This window comes from Lissotriton vulgaris, chromosome 5, assembly GCF_964263255.1.
Source record: "Lissotriton vulgaris chromosome 5, aLisVul1.2, whole genome shotgun sequence".
Taxonomy (NCBI): Eukaryota; Metazoa; Chordata; class Amphibia; order Caudata; family Salamandridae; genus Lissotriton; species Lissotriton vulgaris.
Window position 1 is genome coordinate 1,325,447,820 of NC_141693.1, and position 17,779 is coordinate 1,325,465,598.

Below are 17,779 nucleotides of genomic sequence, written 5' to 3' on the forward strand. Positions count from 1 at the left end.
CATTCCTGAGCCAGTAGATGCTGGATTGCTTTCTATAAGGATCTGTCATAGTTGCTGAACAATGCTGCGGCAGCTGAGCGTATATCTTAGTAAATGATTTGCCAAAATCTTTATCCCATATAAAACCAATTCCACTATTTCCTCTGAAGAAGCAGGTGAGATAGGAGAAGGTAGATGATGACATGTTCTTCACCCAATCAGTTACCCAGAAAATGCGGACTCTGGAAAACTGTACTGTTTTCTTACTCTCCCTGCACTATTTAGCTAAAGTAGGTAAAAAATGAGATTCAATCACAAATAAATGGAACGATTAGCAGAGAAATCTCACACAGTTGACTTTGACAACATAAAGTAGTAAAGTTATTAATAGGAAAGTTCTTTGTGATTTTATGATAGTTTTTTCAAGGCTTGTACTGTGATGTGTCAGTGGCAGAAACCCTGTGTGGCCTGCATGAAGGATGTCCTGATCTTGGAAGAGTCCCGTCTCTCAAAAGGGATCTGCTTCTTCTCCCTGAGTATGTGCTTCTCCTTGCAGCTGGTATCATCTCGGGTTTGGAGTCCTGGAGATGGATGATTGGGCTTACCTGCAAGATATTTATGTTAAAGACTGGGGCCATTTGGAAATGCTTTTGTCTAGGGCTCGTACCTTTATGATGAATCAATGTCATAGCCTGAATCTGGAAAATCCTGAGGAATGGGCTGAGCCAGGCAGAGCTTTCTGTTCCATTTTGGGAAATTTACTCAGGATCCTGAACATCAACAGTGCTCCCAATGACAAAGCTGTCCTAGTTAATGAATAATCTCTCAGTGTCAAATATAATTAAACAAAATATTTTTATGATGCATTTTTGTTATGTTTAAGCACTGTAAACAAAAGATGTTACTATTACCCAGTGTATTGGTACTCAATTTACATACATCTGAAGGGTGATAAGTTATGTTGGGCTAGCTAGGATTCAAAGTCATGACCTGCAAGTCATAGCAGCAATCTCCTACATTTTGTATGCAGACTACCAAGGCAGTGGCAATGCTCCACACACTTCGAGTGAACCTTTGGTCAGAATAAGGTGCAAGGTAAGAGAGAGCATCCTCTTAGGAATTTTGCTCAGTTGTAACATTAACAATTCCGAAGGAAACATGGTGCAGTTTGCTGAACTCACAAATCGCACAGCTACTGCGAGGCTCCAGCATGGCTCCCATTCTGGGGCTCACTATGGAAGCCAGAGAGCTGAGTGGGACAGGCATAAAGCAGAAGTAATTTTCTAAGCAGTAATTTTCTTTGCAAAAATTGTTCAAAGATCCTACATGGGGAGATAGATATTCAAAGTTCATAAAGGTTACTGAAAAAATATGATGGAAAACATGGTTTCCTCATGTTTTTGTTCTATGTGTTTGGTTTTAGAATTGTTACAACCTTTTAAAAGACCTCTGTTTCATAATAACATGGTGTAATTTTAATCATATCTCCCCAAAATGACCATGACTGGACTACTCAGCATCATACGTTAAATGCCAATACAAATGCAGAACATCATTCTTTAAAGCTAGGAGGCTTTCTCTGGTAGAACATTTGGACAAATCAGTCGACCTTGCATAAAGAGAATGGAACATGTTGTTCAGTATTTCTTTAGAAGGTTATACAAATAGACAATATAGAGAGGTGTGATGAAGAGATAAAAGCAACCTAAGACCATCGAAAGAGGAGGCTATTGCCTTGAACATGCACAGCAAGTTAGACACTGGCTTCTGCCACTTTTTTCCAGGGGCACACTATTTTACTCCTGATTCTGTTGCCTGTGAGGAATGAACTCACTGAGTGGGATTACCGGCTAGACAACCCTTTCCAATAAATCTCTGAGAATGGAGGGAACAGCAAACCAGCTGTAATGAATGAAGGTAATTCAGGTGTGGGTTGTACAGCCTTTTACAAGGTATGTACATGTTCGATGATTGCCAACAATCAGAGTTAAAGCAACCTCTTTATTAAAGGATAGAGGTTGTGACCGAAGGCAAGTGATGGGTGTGACTGTAGACCTTCTGTAGTAGATAGAGTGAAGGAAACCCCAGATAAATGCAGGAAAAGTAGGAGAGAAGTAGGCATTCAGCCGTAGAAAAGAGGCCATCACAAGCTGTATGCTTTTCAGAGGGTGGAAAGGGCTGGAAGAGAAATATCTCAAACACATGTTGTCCCTCAGCAAGGTAATGAGCAATAAGAGGTGTATATGCCAACAGTGGATGTAGTTTTCTGATGCCATTAGTAGGAGAGGCAGTAGAACGGTGTACACTTTCAGAGCATTGTGAAAAGACATACAATTGTTGCTGTGCACTAATATGAACAATTTGAGAATGCTAGGACCTGTAGGAAGAGTGGAATTTCAGGCTGTGTCTGTTAATGGATGTTGCAATGACTAAATCACATCACTACCTTTTGTTTACCCTGTGCAGCGATAAACTTCTCAATAGTCCAACTCGAGTACACTGCATCCTGGTTAATGGAGCAATTCACTCCTACTGAGCCTCATAAAGAGCCCTGGAACTTCACGGTAGACATACTGCACAAAACTCTCCTGTGGCTAACTGCTTGTTCTGCAGTAATAGTTGGACATGAAGATTTCACTGTTGTGCTTTTGTGGTAAGGCGCCTTGTAAAATTAATTGTCCCAAAAGGCACATCTTCCGTGCTAGTTGTCCTAGGAAGCACCTCTAAATAGTTTGCTAGTATATACATTGTTTTGACAGTGATTTTTTTAAAAGAGTGCCCCATTCTCTCTGCAGAATTGTTTTTCTTAGAAAGTGCATCTCCTACAGGGATTTCTCTCTCGGTTGGTTCTGCAATGTTGCGTTTCCAAGAATACACCTCTACTGTCGTTTCAAATGGTCCACTGTGCTCGCTGCCCTCGGAGATTCTTCAGTGTGTGCCCTATGCCAATTATCATTTTGTATTTGATGTGCAATATTCCATCAACGTCTGTTGTGCCTCTTCAATTACTGCGTGGATCATTCTTCTTGGGTCTTCTGGACTCTTGAAGGGAGCACCTCTTTAGGTCATGTCCAGTGAGTGTGTTAACAGTTCGATGCAATTCTTCAAAATGAAACTGAGTTCGCTTTTCCTTCAAGATTACACACGTGGACTTGATCTTCACAACAAACACAATTCAGTCCTGAGCTTCCTTACAAGTGCTGGGGTCAGAGAGTCCCCCTCCTTCTCCTCTCTCATACATCGCCCCCAGCCTCCTTGAGTTCACTCGTGAAGTATTCCACTCCCTTCTCAGGTGGATCACCCTTCTCCGCATAACTCTCTGCTTGGGTTTTACTTGCAGACTCCTCTTCCTCCTGAGAGACAGAAAAAATAGATCAAATGACCCATTAAAGATGATATAGTTGTGATGCAATGCAGCATTTCAATTAACAGTATACTTCTGATTACATGACTGTAACTCACATTAATAACAGGATGGTAAGCAAAGAAAATGGCATTCCCTGATATTTGTCACCGTAAAATCACTGCATTATGGCTGCCGCTTAGGTAGTGGTAAAGATGAAAAAGTTACTGAGTTTACCTGCCCCTTCATTCATACATTGAAAGGCCTGTTCATTTCACAGTACTGGAGTAGGTGCAAAATCACTATATATTAGGAGGAAAATCGAATGGTACACCCCCAGGAGAATGCCTAGCTCCTCCTCCTCAAAAACCGTTGTGATGCCTAAAATCTACAAAACATCCTGGGGTGGCAGAAGTTAAATCTCTTTCACCTGTAAAATATGTACAAAGCTCAGCCAAATCTAATGTTATTTAGAAAACCGCTAAAAAGCTGGTTGTTTTCTTGCTCTCTGCCCCAATAGACCTCCCTTTTGGGATAGAAAAAGACGCTAGCTACAAGAAGCCTTTGGGCATTCAAGCGCTCTATAAAACTATATCAATATCATTATATGAGCCTAGAACGTAAGCTTTAAGCCGGAAAGAAGATAGCTTGGGCGAACAAGGATACCAGCGGCCAAAGTTTCACCGATCTGATTGATATACTTAGCAGTCTTAACTTCGATTAACATGTGCTTGTACTCAAACATGTCAAATGTCGCACATTAGACAGGGTCTGGCCCACTAACCTAACCACATTCAATCTCACTGTCTCTCCTAGTGTATGGTCACACCACCACCTAATTAAATTCACTTTGAATGATCTGACCCCACTGAAACCCCCCACGTCTGAAATTTCTCTCCAGGAATTAGAATGGTATCAATCTTGACACCTTCTGCGACTCAGTCACTCTCCTTACCCACCCCTACAGAAAACCTGGATGAATTTGAGGAGGTAATATCGGACTGGTTAACAGTAGCCAGCAACACTTATGCTCCTCTTCGCGAAACCAAACAAACTCAATGCCATGTGTAGGAAGGTGAATTCTAACTACATGGTTGCCCCCACTTTTTTCCTGGTGTTTTGATGGTTTTTGACTTAGTTCGGCCGGGGTCCTGCCTTCCAAAATGACAACACAAGACTCGTACTGCAGCCTGGGTTAGGTGGTGCATGCATCCCTTACTTAGATATAGGTTACCTATATCTACCTTAAATCACTACACATAAAAACCTATCAGTCACACCTATGGCAGGCCTTATCAATCTATCTTGAAGGCAGGGTGCTGGGTTGTGTGTGAGAGGGTGCCCATCCATGAGCAGGGCCTCTCTGCAGCCTTCGAAACCTATTCTCTGGGACTGTTCTGTGATGCAGCCAGACCATATACACTTAAGTGCATTATAACCTTGCGGTAAATGCAAACTTTGGAATGGCTGCACAGAAACATGTAGTGTTTGGTGTCAAACACTTTGGAAACGTACCCCCCTCTCCTTCCAGTCCCGGCAGCGAGGGTAGAATTACGCCCTTCTAGAGGGAGAGACATGTCCACACTGGTACACAAGGTACCAGTTTAAAAGAGCCCTGGCATCACAAAATGGATGCTGCAGCCACAGACACGAGTCAGGTCTCCTGCTGCTGGACGAAACTCCAGCAGGGGAGGCCTGGACAATAGGTTTCTTGTCACAGGGAGGTGTAACCACCTCCCAGACAGGCTTTAGTGTATTGGGGCTGGGTGGGTGCACTCCGAGAGTGCTTTGAAGTCTGCATTGGGTGCACATTTGATGTCCCTGTGCATATCCCAGTTCAAACCGGTTGCAGGGACTACCAGCCCTGGCTCTGGCGCGAAACTGGACAAAGAAAATGGGCGTAGCCACCCCTCTTTCCAAACCCTCTCATAGGTGGGTCCCCAGAGTAAGTCCAACCTCTTCCTTTGGTATAAGAAAGGAACCCCTGGCTACAGGACTTTAGTTTACACCTGGATGAAACCCTGGTACAGATATTTATTTATAAAGTTTTAAATAGCGCGAACATGACCCACCGGAGTATCAGAGCGCTTAACAGTACACTGTTATCACACATTTATACATACAATCGGAAATTGCATACAACATAAAAGAGGTAGACATTGGTGCTTGGATATAATCGGTGGCAAATAGTCATCAGAGAGTTAAAGTTTTAGGATGTTAATTTGTTCATTAGAAACATTTTCGCTTCTTTTTGAAGGCGGTAAAGGAGGAAATTCTGCGTACATCTTAGGTAAGGGTGTTCCAAATGTTCGGTGTGATAACCGAGAAAGCTCTGCACCCAGTTCTCCTTTTCCGGAGGGATTGAGGTTTTAGTAGTATTGAGCTTGAACTTTGCGAATGTCTGCATCCTCCCTACCGTTCTAGCTTTTGTACTAAATAGCTGGAGGTGTTGCTATGTAGGGCTTTATGTGTCATGCAGGTGATCTTTAGTTGTATTCTTGCCTCGTAGGGTAGCCAGTTCCGAGCCTTCAAGGCCGGGGTGATGTGGTTATTTCTTTTTATTCCGGTGACCATCCTGGCTGCAGCGTTAAGCAGTGCCCTGAGCGGTGCTAGCTTGTATTTTGGAAGACCGCATAGAGAGGTGCTTCCATAGTCCAGTCTTGGTAGTACTAGAGCTTGTACCGCCATTTTTAGATCAGTCCGTGGGAGGAAGGGTTTAAGTTTCATTAGGATACTCAACTGATGATTGGCTCCCTTGGTGGCATTGTAGATTTGTGCCTGCATATTTAAATGTTAATCCAGGGTGACTCCCAGGGATTTTGCGGAGTCAATGATGTGTGGGGCGCAATCAAAGGAAGTTAGATGCTTCAGTCATAATTCTATCTTGGATGTGTGATTGAGAGGGGAGATGAGGAGGAATTCAGTTTTCTTGTTGTTGAGCCTGAGGTGGTTGCCATTGAGCCAACTTTGGGTATTATGAAGAATGGGGTTGAGGGAGATTAAGTCATCTGATGAGGAGATTTTCATATATAGTTGTGTGTCGTCTTCGTATAGGAGATATAGAATATTTGCAGAATTCAGCGCTTCAGCCAGGGGTTCCATGAGTAGATTAAAAAGGATTGGTGATAGTGCTGATCCCTGTGGAACTCCTAGAGTGACCATGGATGGTTGAGAGATGGATTGCTTCATTTGATTCTTTGGGTTCAGTTGCTTAGGATGGAGGTGAACAATTGTAACACTGGACCGGTTACGCCCAACCTTCGTTCAAGTAGGGACAGTAGATTGTCGTGTTTAACCGCGTCGAAAGCGGAAGATAGGTCAAGAAGTATCAATAGGCACAATTCGTTATGATGTAACATTTCTAAAATGTCATCCATTATGTGTGCTGATTCGGTACTGTGGCCTTGACGGAAGCTGGATTGGTTTTTATCCAGGAGGATGAAGTTCTCGATGTGGTTGCAAAGTTGAATTTGTACACATTTTTCCAATAGTTGCGCCATAGTGGGGATGTTGGATATAGGGCGATAGTTGTTGAGGTCTGTGGAGAGGGAATTAACTTTCTTTAGTATAGGTGTGACCTGCCCTATTTTAAGGCCGTCAGGTATGGAGCCTTGCCTCAGAGAGACATTAACAATTTTTGCCCATAGGAGTAGAATAGAGGTCCTTATCATTTTGAATAAAGATGGGGGTAGGGGTTCAGAGAAGTGATTGGCAGGGTTGATCGCTAGCAGGGTGCTATAGATTTTGTGTTCTGGGATGGAAGGGTGAGAAGGAGTGCCAGTTGGCATTGTTTTTTGGAGCTTCGATCGGAAAGCTAAAATGGTACTTGATCTGTGTGTAAAAAAAAAAAAAGACTCATGGTCAGTAGTTTGTTGGAGGTCTTTCTTGGATTGAATGTCATTTTCAATGGTTCTAGTCTTTTCTTGGAAGAATTTGGCAAGTTCGTCGCAGTAAGGGGTAGCCGGGTTGCTTAGCTCCACTACGTTTGGAGAGTTACGCGATTGTTGTTTACGATTTAGAATCGTTTTTTGGGACGGTTAATGGCTTGGTTCAGCTGTGTTTTGAAAAAGTCTGCTTTAGCTTTTAAAACTTTTCTGTTGCAAGTACTTCTCAGTGCTCTAAGTTGGTATAGGTGATCAGTGGAGGGTGCTGATTTCCATGTTCGCTCAGCTAGTCTTAACTTGCGCCAGAGTGAGTATAGGCTCTCATTGAACCATGGTTTGGTGATTTTGGTGGATATGTTTTTTTTCTTGGAGGGGCGCTGTGGTATCAAGGATTTCAAGCATAGTGACAATGTAAAAATCTGTGAGATCATGGACGTCTGTCATGTCTGTTGAGGGGGTCAGGGTGGAATTGCATTGAGATACCAAGACGCTGGGATTAATATTTGGATATTCCTTTTCCATTGTTTGGTTTTTGTAGATTGGCTTTGTTTTGGAGTTACCTCACTGTTGATGGAGAAGAAGATGCTGTAGTGATCAGTCCAGCCACATGGGGAGATGGATTCTAGTGATATAGTGTTTGTTTTAGCTATGATGAGGCCCTTGTTGTGGGTTGGACTTTTGCAGAATTGGGACAGATCCTGGTCTGACAGAAAGGATTTGAGACCGCTTACATCATGATCACCAGTATAGTTCCAATGGAGATTAAAGTCTCCCAGGAAGATCTGCGGCACTAGTGAGTTGGCGTTGGCTATAATGACTTCCATTAGTTCATCAATGAACTTCAGATTGTCACACAGAGTGTGGTATAGTATGTGAAGTTTGCAGATGATGCCCTGCGCAGACGAGCTCGCCCCTCTGAGGACCCCGCCCAGCAGACCCGGCAGCAAGAAAGCCCCATGGTTCACCGACGAACTCAAGAGCTCCAAGAAGAACTGCCGAGCCCTCGAGAGAACCTGGCGCAGAGACTCAACACCGGACAACATGACTGCCCTCAAGCTCGCCACCCGGAAACACCACCAACTCATCCGCGCCACCAAGAAAACTGCATTCAAGGAACGACTGGACAACAACGCACGCACACAACAGCAAAGAACTCTTCAACATCGTCAAAGAGCTCTCCAACCCCAACGCCGGAAACAACGACATCACCCCTTCGCAAGACCTCTGCAACTCCCTCGCCTCCTACTTCCACAACAAGATCGCGGACATACACAACAGCTTCAGCACTCAACCGACGAACACCACGACCGAACCACCGAACCACCGCCCCCCACCACCACCCTCCGCGCCTGGACTCCGATCAGCACCGAAGACACCGTCCGCACGATGAACTCCATCCACTCCGGATCTCCGACCGACCCCTGCCCTCACCACGTCTTCAACAAGGCTGACGCTATCATCGCACCCCACCTGCGGGACATCATCAACACCTCCTTCGACACCGCTACCTTCCCGGAGAGCTGGAAGCATGCCGAACTCAGCGCTCTACTCAAGAAGCCATCGGCTGACCCCACCGACCTCAAGAACTACCGCCCCATCTCGCTGCTCCCGTTTCCTGCAAAAGTCATCGAGAAGACCGTCAACAAGCAGCTGGCCGCCTTCCTCGAGACGAACGGATCCCTCGACCCCTCGCAGTCTGGCTTCCGGGCCAACCACAGCACTGAGACCGCCCTGATCGCAGTCACCAATGACATCCGAGCGCTGCTCGACAACGGAGAAACAGCGACCCTCATCCTCCTCGACCTCTCCGCGGCCTTCGACACTGTCTGCCATCGTACCCTAGTACAACGCCTCAGCAACGTCGGAGTCCAGGAGAAGGCACTGGAGTGGATCATCTCCTTCCTCGCCGGAAGAACACAGAGAGTCCGCCTCCCCCCGTTCAGATCTGAAGCCACCGAAGTCATCTGCGGCGTCCCTCAAGGCTCCTCGCTCAGTCCAACCCTCTTCAACATCTACATGAGCCCCCTCGCAGACATCGCACACCAGCACAACCTCAACATCATCTCCTACGCCGACGACACCCAGCTGATCCTCTCCCTTACCAACGACCCCGCCACCGCCAGAGCCAACCTTCACGAGGGGATGAAAGAGGTAGCCGAATGAATGAAAAACAGCCGCCTGAAACTGAACTCAGATAAGACGGAAGTCCTCATCCTGGGATCCTCACCCGCCGCTTGGGACGACTCCTGGTGGCCCCCCGCCCTAGGCAGCGCACCCAAACCAACAGACCACACACGCAACCTGGGCTTCATCCTGGACTCCTCCCTCTCCATGACCAGACAAGACAACGCCGTCTCCTCGTCATGCTTCAACATCCTGCGCATGCTACGTAAGATCTTCCGGTGGATCCCCACCGAGACCAGGAAGACGGTCACCCAGGCCCTCGTCACCAGCCGTCTGGACTATGGCAACACCCTCTACGCCGGAACCACCGCCAAACTCCAGAAGAGACTCCAGCGGATCCAGAACGCCTCAGCACGACTCATCCTGGACATCCCCCGTCGCAGCCACATCTCCGGACACCTGAGAGATCTGCATTGGCTCCCGATCAACAAGAGAATCACCTTCAGTCTCCTCACCCACGCACACAAAGCCCTACACAGCCAAGGCCCAGGATACCTCAACAGCCGCCTCAACTTCTACGCTCCCAAACGCCAGCTTCGTTCGACCAGCCACGCCCTCGCCGCCGTCCCCCGCATCCATAGAGCCACCACAGGGGGACGGTCCTTCTCCTACCTCGCCGCCAAGACATGGAACTCCCTCCCCACCCACCTCCGCCTGACCCAGGACCACCTCGCCTTCAGGAAGCAACTCAAGACCTGGTTGTTCGAGCAGTAGCAGATCCCCCCCCCCCCAGCCCCTTGAGACCCTCTGGGTAAGTAGTGCGCTATAGAAATGCGATGATTGATTGATTGATTGATTGTCATCAGAGATGTTGGTGCAGAGATATTCACAGGAGGCCAAGGAGATGGAGTTTGCTTGATTAACTGTGATTGTGTTTCGATAGATGCAGGCTAACCCCCCTCTGGGTTTCTCAATTCTATCCAGGCGAAATATACCATGACTAGGGGGGACCAGTAGGTCAAGGAAGGGAGCAGAGGAACTCTTTAGCCATGTTTCGGTGAGGATGATGATGTCCAGATCATTCGAGAGGTTGAGATCATAAATTACGGCAGCATGTTTGTTAGCCAATCGGCAATTGGTTAGTGCACACTTTAGTTTGCTAGTCGAGTGAGTGAGGGTAGACTGCAATTTGTTGAATTTTGTGAGAATTTCCCTAATTATGGATCATTAGTTGTGAGTGGGTTCTCTGTAGGGGTTGGATCAAATGGATTGGATAGTGCCATCTAGAGACTTGCTGCTGTCATTATGGTTGGTGTATGATATTAGAAGGTCATGTAAGTCATTGTCAGATAGTCCATCCATTGCCCTCGTAGGAAGATCTGTGTCATTCGGGGAGGGTATTTTAATCCGTGTTGTATAGTTTGGATGTGGATTCGTGGTGAAGTATCTGCTGGTTTGCTGACTAATTCGGTTCACGGTGGCGCTAGTAGCTTTATTTATAGTTTAGGAGTTCATTGGTGATTGATGTTAGATTTTGCATTTCGTCCTTGATATCCTGGAACTTCGACAATCTACACGACTAGATGACTGAAGAATGTCCCTTGGAGTAAAGGAGTTACTCCCCTGCTTGGCAGGCACCTAAGATGCATCTGACAGGTCTGCATCTCCGAAGCTCCTGCCGGACTCCGAAGAGATTGCAGCCCAGGAGGTGTATTTCCAGACTTCTCCGAGGCCGACCTCAGTCCCCAGCAAAGCTGAGACCCACAGCCCTCGTGAGTACCGTGGAACCGGAACCCCTGGATACCGTGCACATTTGCAAGTGCATCAGCTTCTCGACGTTCCTTGAGGCTGTACATTGGGAGACTTGTAGCCCAGACCCTGAGCACCTTTTCCACCGAAGATTGCTGGCCCACACTCCACAAGTGTTTCGTGAGCCGGCCCTTTGTGTTTTTGCTCGAGGTACATTCGCGATCCCTAGTCCGTTGACTGGTGGGTCCCTGAGAAGGCAACTATGACTTTTCGTGAGTTTACCTGGTTGCTCCAGATGTGCCCCGACTCTCCACCATTTGGCGAGTCCCTCGGACCTTGCTGGTCCGCACCAAAGCCTTTCGTCACTTTCGGCGTGGGTTGCTGTTGCCAAGGCTTGTTGGGTCCAATCCAGTCACCGACACCACAGTACTCCCCATCCTTTGTGGAGCAGCTCAAACCAGCTCCTGGTGGTCGTAGACGCCTCCTGGCTGCAGAGTCAAGCTTCATCTCTTCAACCTTAAATCACCCTACATCGGTGGCATTCGTCTATCGCGTGCCCCTGGTCACTAGCAAGTGACCCTGACTCTGTCCCCTCTGCTTTCATGTTCTTTTCATCTTCGATCCAGGCTTGCATCACACCGGACACTTTCCACTTTGACGGCAGCAGCACTTTGCAGCAGATCGCCATTAAAATCGACGACGATTCACAACACCAAGTCACCTATGCACCAGGCTTCCATGTGTGAGGTAAATCTAATACTCCGGTGCTCCAGTGGGTGCTGGTCTAGAACCCCTTAAGTCTAAAGGGGTTTGCTCAAAGTCCTCTCCTAAGTGTCCCTAATCTTTAAATTTCCAACCACGACTCTCCCCATAGAAGCTAATTGCGATTCGCTGCTGTGTTCTCACACTGCACGCATCCCAGGTGGGTCCCCTGTGTAACTACCTTGGCAGGTTCCTTGTGGCCCCAGAAATTCTACAGGCTCTAGGCCTTGTGTCTAGTCAAGTCGTGGTTCTTACACCACTTTCTTAATATATGGTTTGGTACGCCCCTTGGGCTCAACGTATATTGTGCTAATTTACTGTGTGATATTAAGTGTAACGTATGTGCTTTGACCTCTGGCCCCATAAAGAGACAAGTTCGGTGTGTTCAGAATAAACACATATATATATACACCTGGTGTGGTTTTCCTTTTATTTAGCCATTCAAGAGATTATAGACTGGTTAAACAAGCTGCTTTACATTCCTTCAAGACTTAGCCTGAAGGCTCCTCTCCATAGCTACCACTAGGATAGCTTTCAAATAAGGTTGTCTTTAACCGATCATCTCTAAGGGGTTGTTTGGACTGGTACAAGGTGCCCACTATAACTAGTGGACAGCATATGCCAGGCCAACTTCTCACACCATGAAGCGTCTAAATGGCATTCAGAAGAGCTAAAGGCAGCCAAACTTGAACTACGCCAGGTAGAACGGAAATGGTGAAACACAAAGCTTACAAAAAAAATCAATCATGCAAGTTAAATCAACCTGGTTTCAAACAAAATTCTAAACTCTGTAAATAAAACAAAATACATTTTTGGAACTGTGCCAAAACTATCTGACCCGGACAGAACTACCCTACCTATCCTACCCACTCAAAACTCATGTGATGCTCTGAACTTATTTTTCATTGACAAAATCAAGGCGATAAAAGATAGCAACCCCCAGCTAACCAGCCAATGTGACCCCATCTGAAGACAGAAACTCCTCCACACTCTGTTTCTCCCAAAAACGTTGCCTCATGGATCTGATAGACAAAGTTAGATCTCGATCCCTGAAAGACACTTGCTCCCCTCTAATCCTAAAAACCATATTCTCTCTCTTCTCTGACCCAGCTATCTCCCTCGTTAACCGATCCCTTTGTCAGGGCAGTGTCACATAATCCTTCAAGGAGGATATGGTAATCCCACTCCTAAAAAAACCAAGAGAGAACCCTGCGATCTTGAAAAAAGTTGCCCCATCTCTTTACTCACTTATGTAGCAAAGCTACTAGAGGACTATCGACATCAGATGCGCCCCCTCCCTGGACATTTTCAGGAAGACACTCAAGACCTGGCTCTTCGACTGAGCGGAGCTGCATACCCCCCTCCGCCCCCAGCGCCTTGAGACCCTTACGGATGAGAAGCACGCTTACAATTCCCCTGATTGATTGATTGATTGACCATGTCGCTCAGCATCTCTGCTCCTTACTCAGAGGACCCAAATCTCAAATTTCGTTAACCTTCACCAAGCAGGCTTTTGACCTGTACACTCAAAAGAAACAGTCATACTCTCTGTAGTAGACTACATGAGAGAAGAAGCAGATAAAGGCATCCCTCAGGCACTGGTCCTCCTAGATCTATTAACGGCCTTTGACACTGTCGACCATGCTATTCTGATCGACTGTGTCAAGGCCGCGGGCACTGCCCTGGACAAAATCCTTTCTCAAACACCCGCTTTCAATTGGTCTGTCACTCCCCTTCAGTTTATCTAAGGTCCAATTAAATTGTGGAGTACTAAAAGGATCCTCCCAATACCCCATCTCTTTAATCTTTATATCCCCCTCCCCCGGTACATTCCCTACAGAAGCGAAATGTGAAAATCTAATTACGCTGATGATATGCAGCTGCTTTTCACCACTAATAACACCTCGGAATCCATGTAGTTCTTCCAAAGCACAATGTTATACATTTGCAACTGGATGAAAGGCCACCAGCTACAACTAAATTATCATAAAACAGAAATTGTAATCACCAAAAACAAACTCCACCAATGGAATCCCTCATTCTGTCCCCCTGAGATGGGATCTCCTCCCATGCCCAAGAAAGCAGTAAAACGCCTTGAGATCATCGTGGAGGATCTCTCCATGTAACCACAAACAGGACAGTGATTTCCAATTAGGAAATCAGAAACAATCAGGAAATACTCCACCTTTGAAGCCCTCGTTCAAATGATCAGTGCTTTAGTTATCTCCAGGGGAGACTGAGCAAACGCCTTCTATTTGGGACCCTAATAGGCCTCAACCGCAAGTTACAAATAGCACAAACCCAGGCAGCTAGGCTGGTCTTTCCACAACTCAGACACTGCCATGTCAAACCATTTCTGAAAAATATACATTGACTCCCAGTACTGCCCACAGGACCATCTTCAAAACTGGCTGCATCACCTTTAAATCTCCACATGGCAAAAGCCTGGCATTCATATCCTCCAGAATTCAGAGCTACACCCCCAATCGTAACCTAAGACCGGCCTACCTGAACCTCCTGACTATACTAAAATTTAAAAGGAAGAAGTTGGGCGGTGCTAATTTTGATGATTGCCCCCGCATTGGGAACTCTCTTCCCCCTCACATCAGATCTGCACCTAAATATACAAGGTTCAGGCAACTCCTATAAAACCTGGCTGTTTAACAGGTGTATGAAAGCAGGATCTGCTTTCACAGTTACCCCTATGTTTTGCTGGTGTCAGTATGTTTTTGTGACTAGTCTGACAGGGATACTGCTAATCAGGACCCCAGTCACTGAGCTTACTCTCTAAATGTGACATGGTAATTACTTCTGCACCTCCCCAATTGGCTACTGGTGTACCCCCATAAGTCCCTAGTATATGTTACTGAGGTACCCAGGGCATAGGTACACCAGGGGTCTCCCATTACCTGTAGCATGTATTATGCCACCCATGAGAGACCACTCTAACTGCGACTACAGGCCTGTACTTGCAGTCGGTGCCACTTACAGAACACAAACTTCACCAATTAGATTAATAAAGCCCTAAAGGTTAACAATATTTAGGAGCCATAGATCAGACCAGTTCAAGTTATAGTTTATTATTAATCAATATGAATACTTTGTACAATAAAAAGGATTTTTTCAAAGCTGTATACATGGATTTTGTGAGCTCCAGATGAGTTCAGAACATGTATAAACAAAACAAAAAACATCAAACATCAAAGTATAACATGATCGGAAAATCATTTGCACCCAATCATACAAGAGGCCTACATGTCAAAACATTAGTAGCAAATTTAACAACGTCATAAGGATTATTCCATGTTATTGGTATGATAGACGTACAGCTTTAAAGTTTCTTGCGTTCTTTCTCTCATTTATGAAGCAAAATATGTAAAGACAGAATTGAGCTGACGCGTGTTTAGGAAGTTAAAGGACGGTTGAAGAAAATAAAGCAACCTTCATCAGGACGCTGTCTGTGATCTATAGTCAGTGGCAACTGCCATCCATTCTGTAATTTTTAAGCACTAATGAGAGCTCACATCAGGTTTCAAATACTTGGTTTATCTAGATTATGATCAAGGACTGGTTTCCAAGGACAGACTTATTTATTAGAAGGTGCGCCCAAGATTAGGATCTGAATAATTTGATTTCCCTCCGAAAGCCAGCCTCAAATCAGGAGAGGTACCCTAGGTACCTCCCCTAATTTGAGGCTTTCGGTGGGAAATCTAATTTTGTTTAGAGAAAGGATCAACCTGTCGAAGAGTTGCAGCGAGTCCTTTTTAATGATAACTGCTTATGGTGGGGGCATTGAGCCAATATAGAAAACATACAGGTCACGTGGGATATGGTACGTTCTTTTGCTGTATTTTGTCCTGATATTTTAGTTACAATTGTGCTGGCCTTGAAGCGGGCCCAATAGGACCATTTTCATCATCATCTTCGGACCGTTCTGCATCAAGGACCAGTTGTAGCGGACATGGAGACACCTTGCGTGCTGATGTATTTTCAGGCATAAATGACAATGGGTTACCTTCTACAGATATTTCTAGAAGATATGGGTGTTAACTGTAAAATGTGTCTTGAATGCTGTCATCATTGTCGACAGTGTCGTCATTGATAAGGGGAAGTGAGTTTACTTAGTCAATGATGGTTTCGTTGATGATGGCAACGGTGGTCTTGCCATGCTAATGGTGCTGACATTTTGTGTTTTGTAATTACATAAATGTACCTGGAGGGTTGCCAGGGCTCGCAAATATGACCCCTGGCACCGCCCAAGTGACCCCTGACAATGCCCTTGTGGCCCCTGGCCTCAGAGGGGGAAAGGCAGAACCAGAAACAAAGGAACAGGAACAGTTTGCGGTGCAAATTGCTCCAAGTTGCAGAAAACAGCTGCTGCTCGTGGCAGCACCGCTGGAAATTGTAACATTTACAACTTGTAACTGTTACAACACAGCCTGATAAACCAAGGTGCCTCCTAGCAATACAGTCACTACTAGGGCCTCCCAGGTCCCAATCCTGGGCAGCCTCAAACATAAATTTACCTCAACCTGAAGGCTTTTAGTTTTGGTGTTAATATTCCACTCTGGACTGCACATGCAAAAGAAAGAGTTATGAAGAGGTGTTCCACTGCTGCTTGTGGGCAACCTGCTATAACAACACAATCAATCAATCAATCAATCATAGCATTTGTATAGCGCACTACTCACCCGGCAGGGTCTCAAGGCGCTTGGGGAAAGGGGTCCGCTATTGCTCGAACAGCCAGGTCTTGAGTTGTCTCCTGAAGGCGAGATGGTCCTGGGTCAGTCGAAAATGGATGGGGAGGGAGTTCCATGTCTTGGCCGCCAGGTAGGAGAAGGATCTGCCTCCGGCGGTGGCTCTTCGGATGCGTGGTACGGCGGCGAGGGCGAGGCTTGTAGAATGTAGCTGGCGGGTGGGCGTGTAGAAGGTCAAGCGGTCGTTGAGGTACTTGGGGCTCAGGTCGTGGAGAGACGTGTGCGTGGTTGAGGAGCCCGAACGTGATCCTCTTGCTGACGGGGAGCCAGTGTAGGTCCTTCAGGTGGCCGGAGATGTGGCTGCGTCAGGGGATGTCCAGGATGAGTCGGGCGGAGGCATTCTGGATGCGCTGGAGTCTTTTCTGTAGCTTGGCTGTGGTTCCGGCATAGAGGGTGTTTGCGTAGTCCATTCGGCTGGTGACGAGTGCCTGGGTGACCGTCTTCCTGGTTTCGGTCGGGATCCATCGGAAGATCTTGCGGAGCATGCGTAGGGTGTTGAAGCATGATTAGGAGATGGTGTTGACTTGACTGGTCATCGAGAGGGAGGAGTCCAGGATGACGCCCAGGTTGTGTGCGTGGTCTGTTGGCTTGGGAGTGGCGCCCAGGGCGGGGGGCCACCAGGAGTCGTCCCAGGCCGAGGGTGATGGTCCTGGGACGAGGACTTCCGTCTTGTCTGAGTTCAGTTTCAGGCGACTGTTCTTCATCTACTCGGCGACGTCTTTAATCCCTTCGTGTAGGCTCGTTCTGGCGGTGGCGGGGTCTCTGGTGAGGGAGAGGATCAGCTGGGTGTCGTCGGCGTAGGAGATGATGTTGAGGTTGTGCTGGCATGCGATGGCTGTAAGAGGTCTCATGTAGACGTTGAAGAGGATGGGGCTGAGTGATGATCCTTGCGGTATGCCGCAGATGACTTCGGTGGCCTCGGATCGAAACGGGGGGAGGCGGACTCACTGTGTTCTTCCGGTGAGGAACGAGATGATCCATTCCAGTGCCTTCTCTTGGATGCCGATGTTGCTGAGGCGTTGAACTAGGGTGCGATGGCAGACAGTGTCGAATGCTGTAGAGAGGTCCAGGAGGATGAGGGCCGCTGTTTCCCCGTTGTCGAGCAGGGTTCTGATGTCGCCGGTGGCTGCGATGAGGGCGGTTTTGGTGCTGTAGTTGGCTCGGAAACCGGACTGCGAGGG

The 17,779-nt window shown here is 46.7% G+C and overlaps 1 protein-coding gene across 4 annotated transcripts in view; it reads right to left on the reverse strand.

Annotated features, from left to right (window-relative positions):
• Positions 1-815: 815 nt before the first annotated feature.
• Positions 816-17,779, reverse strand: part of FKBP5 (FKBP prolyl isomerase 5) — a 940,582-nt gene continuing 923,618 nt past the window's right edge. For all 4 annotated transcript variants that reach the window (XM_086923252.1, XM_086923254.1, XM_086923255.1 and 1 more), the window contains one exon: positions 816-3,332. In XM_086923252.1, coding sequence (XP_086779378.1) covers positions 3,213-3,332 — 120 coding nt within the window. In that variant the 3' untranslated portion in view covers positions 816-3,212. The remainder of the gene's footprint in view (positions 3,333-17,779) is intronic.